This window comes from Arachis duranensis, chromosome 3, assembly GCF_000817695.3.
Source record: "Arachis duranensis cultivar V14167 chromosome 3, aradu.V14167.gnm2.J7QH, whole genome shotgun sequence".
Taxonomy (NCBI): Eukaryota; Viridiplantae; Streptophyta; class Magnoliopsida; order Fabales; family Fabaceae; genus Arachis; species Arachis duranensis.
The window spans coordinates 117321716-117329858 of NC_029774.3; the positions used below are offsets into that span (position 1 = coordinate 117321716).

Below are 8143 nucleotides of genomic sequence, written 5' to 3' on the forward strand. Positions count from 1 at the left end.
ATAACTTTTTTTATGTTTAAATATTTTTTTGTTCTGAACATGGAAGTGATCTTGAACAATTAATTGAATAAATTTATACTTTCGCCTAAGTTAAAGTTGTAATTTATGCATTCACTTGTTATTATTGGGTAATTAATTGAAAAATTTTATTTTCATCTTACCAACTCGGTTTCTTATTTTCTTTTTTAAAAATAGCACAAAAAACAATCTGTCTGTATATCTAGTTTGCTATGATCTTTGGTTCCAATAGTTTTTTCATCAAGAATTTTTAAAATTATTTTAGTCACTACCAAAATAAATATTTTAATTTTTTTATCATATTTAATACTCTCTTTTATATTTTGAGTTTTTTACTTCATTTTTATTATATTTTTATTTATATGATAAATATTAGCTTTTTCATATTATTTTTCTTTAGTATTTTAATTTTTCATACATGTTATTATTGTTTAGAGTTCTTATTATTTCTTAGTTCATATGAATTTTTTTTATCATTTACTATATTATTTTTTTATTTTTTATGAAGTCTTTTTTATTTTTATTTGACTTTGTTAGTATGATTTTTTATTTATTTTTTATATTTTTTATTTATATAATAAATATTGTTAACTCTTTTTTATATTATTTTTTAGTGTTCTGATCTATTAAGAATGTTATTGATTTTTTATAGTGTGCTTATTATTTTTTATTCATATGAATCCTATGTTTCTATATTTTTATTACACTATATTTGTGTTTTGTATAAATCTATAAGATCTGTTCAAATATTTAAAATAAAATAATAGAATAATATAAAAATATTATCTAAATTTATGTCTATTTTAATAATTTTTTATTTAAAAATAATTTTAAATAGTACAATTCAAACTATATTTATTTAATATAATTTATATTGATATAAAAATTGTCAAACATAAATTACATTATATAAATTTATTTTTTATTAAAATCAAATTAAAAAAAACCAATTTGATGCAAACGGGACCAAACACACACTTCCTTCATTTCATGCAAGCATACTGCCTTCAAAATTCAAATGTCCCGATTTTATCCTATTGAAAATTCCTTCTAATAAACCATTATTCGGACAGAATTTGTTTCGTTTTGGATATTATAGTAAGGCTTAGTTTAATAAGATTTTTTGAAGTGATGTTTATGCTTTTTAAAAATATAAATATTTTATTTTATGTTTAGTAAATTAAAACGATCATGTATTTGTATTTATAATGTATTTGTATTTACAATTTTTAAACTGTGCATGCAAGAGAGATTAAGTTTGAGAAATTTTTGTAGTGTGTTTGGTGCAAAATGTATTAGATTGAGTTATATCTCAGTAGTATAATAAAATTGTATATCCAAATAATGGATTAATTGTATAGTAGTATAACAGTTACGCAGTAAATGAGTCACTTTTTTTTTTTTAACCTTGAAAGGAAACAAGATAAGCTGGAGAGTCTTAATCCTCTCAATAATCAACGCTTCTTTCTTTCTTTCCATGTGTGTCCAAACTGCTCCGAGCTCTAAATCTCTAATTCAGTAACCGTACATGTCTGCTAGAAATAAAGCCAACATGGTTTAACTTTATATTACTAGATTATAAGAAACATGAGTACTTTGCTTAAAAAAATTTAGTTTATTTTGACTGAGATAAATATCTCTTTTTCTAGTTTCTACTAAGTATATATTTTACGAGAATAAAAGTGATTTACAGATGAAAAAGTCCTTCAAAAGTCAATTCTTTATATTTGGCTTGAGGAACTACTTTATTTTAATCAAACTTTAGCTTTAGTAGTTGACAATACTAAAACGTAACTAATAGACCAAAAATATTCAGTTTTTAGCGGCTAGTGTTTTCATTGGAATTGTCACCGGAAAGTGTAGAACCTGCTGCATGTATGTTTGCTAGTGTTAGAGAAAGGATAACGTGGTGGATGGGATTTCTTATGGTAGTTTTGTCATCATATCATGCTCTTGTTTTTTCTTTTTTTTTCCCGGCACTACGTGTTCCCAATTTCTCCCTCTCATTCCTCATCTGAATTGAAAGGTCAATAGTAGCTCCTACTTTCCTCATCCTCTAAATTATCCTAAGCTTTTATCAGAATATCAGAATGTTTGGCAATAAATTAAGTAAATAATATTCATATTTTAGCCGATGTAGCTCTCGAATTTTGTCACTGATAAGTAATCTGTTTACCAAAGACCATAGACCATAACATAGTTCATAAAATGGCCCTTCTGGTTTTTAAAAGTGCACCCAAAATAATTATTATTTGTATTGTACTTCATGAAAATTTTAGCATTATCTTTTTGCTAATTTAATTTGTATGCACCATCAACTAAACATTCAATCTGTTTCATTACATCAACTATTTATTATTTAAAAGGTTTTACAAACATCATCTTCCAGGGAGAAAAAAGATGATGATGATGATTAGTTAGATATCCTTGTACTTTGTCATGCATCATCATTAAACTCTATATGCTTGAAAGGAAAACATAAACCAAAAGGAGAGAAGAAAGTCATTTACAATAATTGCAAGATTGAAGTACCATTCTGCAGTTGTCGACAACATTTTAGCAAATCAGTTTAGGTTCCACCTTAAAACTCCTTTTAACTTGTCCTCCGCTCTGACAAGAATGGATCAAAGGACATACAAGTACAACAATAGTCTGGCTAAATAAACATGATTCAACCAAACTTTCATCATGGCTTAGGATAATCTCTAACCTCTCCAAAATACCAGATACAAAGAAATACTCATCACCATAAAAATATCCCCTACCAACGGCTTAAAAGGCCAATAATATCTGATAAAATCACTTAAATTTACATTTTACCAGGATGAATGTGAAATCCTAAGGTACTACTACACAAAAGATATACCTATAGAGCCAGAATGAAGCAACACAGAGATATCCGCGCTGGTGTTATTTTGATATTGCGATATACAACAGGTCCCCAACTGTCTAAGGTAACGTCAGTTTCACAGTTTTAGACTGTCCTATCTGATGAAGTGATATCACTTTTATCAGAATTGGGGTTGATATTGCACTGTGATTTGTCAGTTGATGCCGCATCATTATGTCCGTTCTCATTTTCCTTTGCATTTAGAAATCGGCCTCCACATCCTCTTGCTCTTTTCAGCGCATGCAAATGCCGAGATTCATGCAAGTATGGCTGCAAGATTTGTTTGAAGAATGAGTGAGTACCTCCATGGAGGTAGGAATTCCAGCATACATGGAAATATCAGTAATTTTTTTCATGAAGGTACAAAATCAACATTAGCATCAATAAGCTAGAAGACAATGCAATCTCCAAAATTTGTCTTTGCTTTTTCCTCTAATCAACAGATTCAGAGAATGAAATACCTTCCTATTCCTAATAGCTTTACGCTCTGATTCAGCTTTGGCACGGGATTGCCTTCGTCTTAATATACCATGATATTGTTTCGCATTTACAAACACAGGCTCCTCAAAAGCATCACTTGGCAGAGGAACACCAGCTTGCTGAATTCCCATTAACTGAAAATGGACCTGACACAAATTTTGGTAAGTGGATTATCAGGAAAAGACTCTCACATCAAGCACCACATGATTGCAAGAATCAACAATAAATATAAGAGTCTAAGAGAGAGAGAAAACCATCGGTTGTCCACCATAAGGCAGTGGGGCATAAGCTTGTGTATCATAGGGAGCAAAGATGCTTCTATAGTAAGGATCTGGATATGGGTAACCAGGTGGTGCCTTCAGTTAAACCAGAAAGAGAAAAAAAAAATCAGTAAAATGCGTCAAAAGTTTTAAGTGGGAAAAAATGTCCCCACACACACATTTTTTAGGTGGAAGGTTTTTTTGGGTGGGGTGGGGTGGGATCGGGTAGGGGAGATGATAATTCAATTGCCTGAATAACCAAGGCATATTTGCTACTTCAAAAGTGCAAATTACGTGATTCTGAACGAGCTTCTTACTTCTTTCATTTCACACCTAAATAACTGATACAATTTCCTGTTTAGGATCATCAACTCCCAGAACCACACACCAAAAACGAAAACATCCTGGTTTCATAAATCAACTCAACTAACCAGACACAACTTCTTAATTACTTATCTACATAGATAAGCTTCAGATCACAATGAAAAGGCTTAAAAAGATATTAAGTACTGACAATAAAAACAGCTGCAAATTATTATAAGATTGCAATTTTCTGGCACCTAGAAATACTTTCATATTACAATCCTTTAAAGTTAGCTTGTTACAAGACAAGCAGAATTTCCCACCTTCAGAAGAAAAAATGAGAGTGAAAAGAGCCAATTTATTTGTGGTTTAGAGGAAGAATAAACCTTGGAGAAAATGTCATCATGACTTGATAACATTCAGAATCAATTTGCTTCAATGACAAAAAAAAAATTGCCATGTATGTCTATTTGTTATACCTACAAGAGAAGCAAGACTCATTGGATGGTGTCCAATGGCTATGGCCTATGGAAAACAAAATATTCTTTAGGATTTCTCAAATTAATTAAGAATACGATGCCAAATCAATAAGGACCGAGATTGTCAAATCACTGAAGAAACATATTTTGTCTTTTAAGATATAATAAGAAAGCACATTGCAGACCAGAAAGAAACTTAAAGCTCATACCATAGCCAGAACATCTCCAAGCTGTGCAGGTTTTTCAAACTGAATATTCTGGGAACCCGTGTCTGGATCAGAAGTTCCATTTGCAGAGGAAGACTGCATCTCTGATTCAGACTGTTGCTTCCCATCAGCTTCATTATCTGGATAAACATTTCGATATGATGATAAGATACTACTTTTGTCCTCAGGATACCAGTAAGAACAAGTAACAAATAACGCAAAATCTCAGATAGTATAGAAAAGGAGACTCAATTTAAAATTAACAGAATAACTTAACAATCAACCTAGAAAAAGTAGAAGAAGCTGAGAAACAGACAAGCTTTTCTGTGAAGCATAGTACCAATTAAATTATAGGGAAGTGGAATATGTGTCATTAATTCATTATATGTCCTCAAGCAATAGACAAAAAGAAATAATTTCATTTTTGCTAGAAAACCAAATTTTTTCAGCCAACAATGAACCAACAAAATAATGAATAAGAAAAGATCAAAAGGAGGAAAAGGGAAATTTAAAAGAAAAGAGGAATGTTGGCTAATTGTTGGCTGAAAAGAAAGTTGGTTCCTATTCTTTTACCAGTTACGTTTTATTAACACAAACAATTCTATTGGATTTCCACAAAGAGACAACCCCAAGTGCATACTGATATTTTCATCCCATACCATCTGAAATATGTTATTACCAAACTGCATCCTGTACCTTCGACCATTTCTTGGTATTAAGAAATATAATACTTCGATTATACAAAAAAACAACACTAAAGCAGTCTTTATTGCATTCACAACAGCAGTTACGCATCTTTCCGACCACCAAGTTTACCCATTTCTGTCGAATAGGAAAATTTTCCTCCATCAATTCCATTAGAGCAAGACTCGAGAAATAGCAAGAATTTTTTTTTTCTTTTTTCATTTGTTGTTAACTAAAACTTGGGATAAGAATGCAATCTACTTATTATTATGAATGAAAAAGGAACAATAACATAACAAAGAATATACATATGTAATACCAGTGATGTCATTAGCAGAGGTCATGATTTCCTAATCACCCTCAAACTTGCCCAAATCTGGAAAAAAGAACAGTCATTGTTAACCAAATTCAGGCTTATTGCAGCTACATCCCATACAAACAAAAACCACAGGTGCTTGAAATAAAATCCTAAACCCTAAACATGAAAATTAAATAAAATCTAAATGAGACATTACAAGTTACCATATATAAGCATCTTGAGAAATTTCCGAAAGGGGGTCAAAGATAGTAAAAACTCCAATTTATTGTCATGGATCAATCAATCTCTTGATCAATTTCAAAATCAAAGAGAGTCGACAAAGCTGATTCCAACATGTTTAATACAAATCCATCCACATTTCGTAAACACATTAAAGAAGAGGAAAATGCTTCAATTCCAGAGTATTTTAGTGGCAGGTTCAGCTACATATTAACATCAAGTGGACATTAATTATTGCTAATGATAAGTTTGACCCTAATAATGATGAATCAGGGCACAATTCTAAAACCCCAATTCAAAACAAGAAACAGAGAGAACAGGACAACTGGATACCCTAAGGTTCTGTACACAAGTTGAAACAAGAAGAGGTCAGGTCAAACAGAAAATTTAAATTTGCAAGTAAGAGTGTAAGACCGGTAACAAAAATCACAGCTGGTGTCTTACTCCATATCCAGAAGATCATTCATTCAACGATAGCAAGGAAGCAAGAAAGGATAACATAACCAACCAACCAACCAACCAATAATAATCCAATTAGTGCATGAATTTCCCTCTAGTCTACCCGTCCGATTAGCATGCACAAGAAAGTACAAAAAAGAACGAACAGGTAAAGGAAATAACCAAAATTAAAAACATAATAATAAGAAGACAATAAGAGAAATGAGGAGGAACAAAACCTGGAGTGAAGGAGAGTGAATAATTGAAGTTGATTGAGAAAGAGAAAGAAAGGAGGCAGGAATGTAGTTTATGGTGTTGGTGTTGCGGCAGCAGCAGAGAGTATGTGTGCGCTTTCACACAAAAACATACGCACTGCACTTCACTGCACTAAACTGGGGCCCCTACCTATCCACAACAACCACCAATTTCTTCTCTCCCCTTTCTCCTTTTCCATCCTTTTTTCTTTTCTTTCACAAAATGTGTGGTTGCCAAAAGTTTTGCTGACGTGGCAAAACAGAGATGTCTCCACGTTTCTTCGCTAATGACTCTATTGAATCATTACTAATTAGGTTATGAGGATACTTTAATTAGGTACGCACAACATTTAATTTAATTATATACTTTAATTTTGATATACTAACTGTCATTCAATTATATATGTTGATTTAGATAATTATTCACGCGTTAATTTTTAAAAATAGTTATTTTTACTAATATAATATATAATTATATGTATATATAAAATTTATTTATACTGTAAATATATTAAAATTAATTTTAGAGTAAAATTTTATCTCGGTTTTTAATAATTTTACAAAAAAAATTTTTGTCTTTACAATCCTATCGCGACTCCTATTAATTATTTTTGTTGGACATTTTGGTTTTTTTGTTAAAGTCTCTGTCAACAAGAGTATAATTTCAATCTGATTCCTAATTATCACTAACATCTACCACCATATTTTATATTCTTTTTTTTCTCTCTGTCATTTTTTGCCACCATCATCACCAACATCCACCACTATTCTCTATTTTCACTACACCACTCTACTGCCATCATTCTTCTTCATTTTGACCGAACCAAAATCACGAACCCATATCTCCCCCTACTTCTCTATTCCATATATCTCCCACCTTGCTTAAATGATTTTTTTTTTAAAGAATTGAGAGATGCATGAATTTCAAGTTCACAATAAGATTAGTTTAATTAGTTTGATGTGGTGTCATTTGCTTTTATTTTCTGAATGTATGAAATAAACAGTGCATATTTGAAATTGTAATTTTAGAATGTTGGCTCTTGAAAGAATAAGAAAAAGAAAAAATATTATTGATAATTTGAAAAATAAAAAAATTGATTCTTAAAGCAAGAAAAAGCAGCAAAAAGAAAAAGAAAAAGCATATTGCAAAAGAAAAAAATATATATGCATGCAAGAAAGAAAAAATGGTGAAAAAGAAAAAAATGAAAAGCAGAAAAATTCATTACTGTCCAAAAATGCAGGAAAAGGAGCGCAGATTGAAAAAGCTAGTAACCCTTTAAACCAAAAGACAAGGGTAAAAGGACCCAAGCTTTGAGCATCAGTGGTTAGGAGGGCCCAAAGGAATAAAATCATGGCCTAAGCGGCTAAACCAAGCTGTCCCTAACCATGTACTTGTGGCGTGAAGGTGTCAAGTGAAAAGCTTGAGACTGAGCGGTTATAGTCGTGGTCCAATGCAAAAAGAGTGTGCTTAAGAACTCTGGACACCTCTATCTGAGGACTCTAGCAAAGCTGAGTCACAATTTGAAAAGGTTCACCTAGTTAAAGTGTCTGTGGCATGAATGTATCTGGTGGTAATACTAGAAAACAAAGTGT

General features: G+C 31.3%; 1 protein-coding gene across 3 annotated transcripts; it reads right to left on the reverse strand.

Moving 5' to 3' along the window:
- Positions 1-2523: 2523 nt before the first annotated feature.
- On the reverse strand, positions 2524-6703 carry LOC107480496 (nuclear transcription factor Y subunit A-7). 3 transcript variants are annotated; one of them, XM_016100645.3, is made up of 6 exons: positions 6536-6702; positions 5640-5696; positions 4640-4776; positions 3643-3744; positions 3370-3522; positions 2524-3178 (listed from the first exon to the last, which is right to left on the reverse strand). In XM_016100645.3, the coding sequence occupies exons 2-6, from the start codon at positions 5662-5664 to the stop codon at positions 2993-2995; spliced, it is 603 nt and encodes a 200-aa protein (XP_015956131.1). In that variant the 5' UTR covers positions 5665-5696; positions 6536-6702; the 3' UTR covers positions 2524-2992. The 3 variants fall into 3 exon arrangements, with proteins under 3 accessions (XP_015956131.1, XP_015956129.1, XP_015956132.1); XM_016100643.3 differs by having other exon boundaries at positions 3370-3534; XM_016100646.3 differs by lacking the exon at positions 3643-3744 and having other exon boundaries at positions 3370-3534; positions 6536-6703.
- Between the last annotated feature and the right edge of the window lie 1440 nt (positions 6704-8143).

What these genes read in the sequence shown, in the direction of transcription:
- LOC107480496 (XM_016100643.3), bottom strand. Translation starts at nt 5,664, where the DNA reads ATGACCTCTGCTAATGACATCACTG. An exon ending in CTTATGGTGGACAACCGATG is followed by an intron (nt 3,535 to 3,642) that starts GTTTTCTCTCTC and finishes AATTTGTGTCAG; the next exon opens with GTCCATTTTCAGTTAATGGG. An exon ending in AAGCTATTAGGAATAGGAAG is followed by an intron (nt 3,179 to 3,369) that starts GTATTTCATTCT and finishes CAAATCTTGCAG; the next exon opens with CCATACTTGCATGAATCTCG.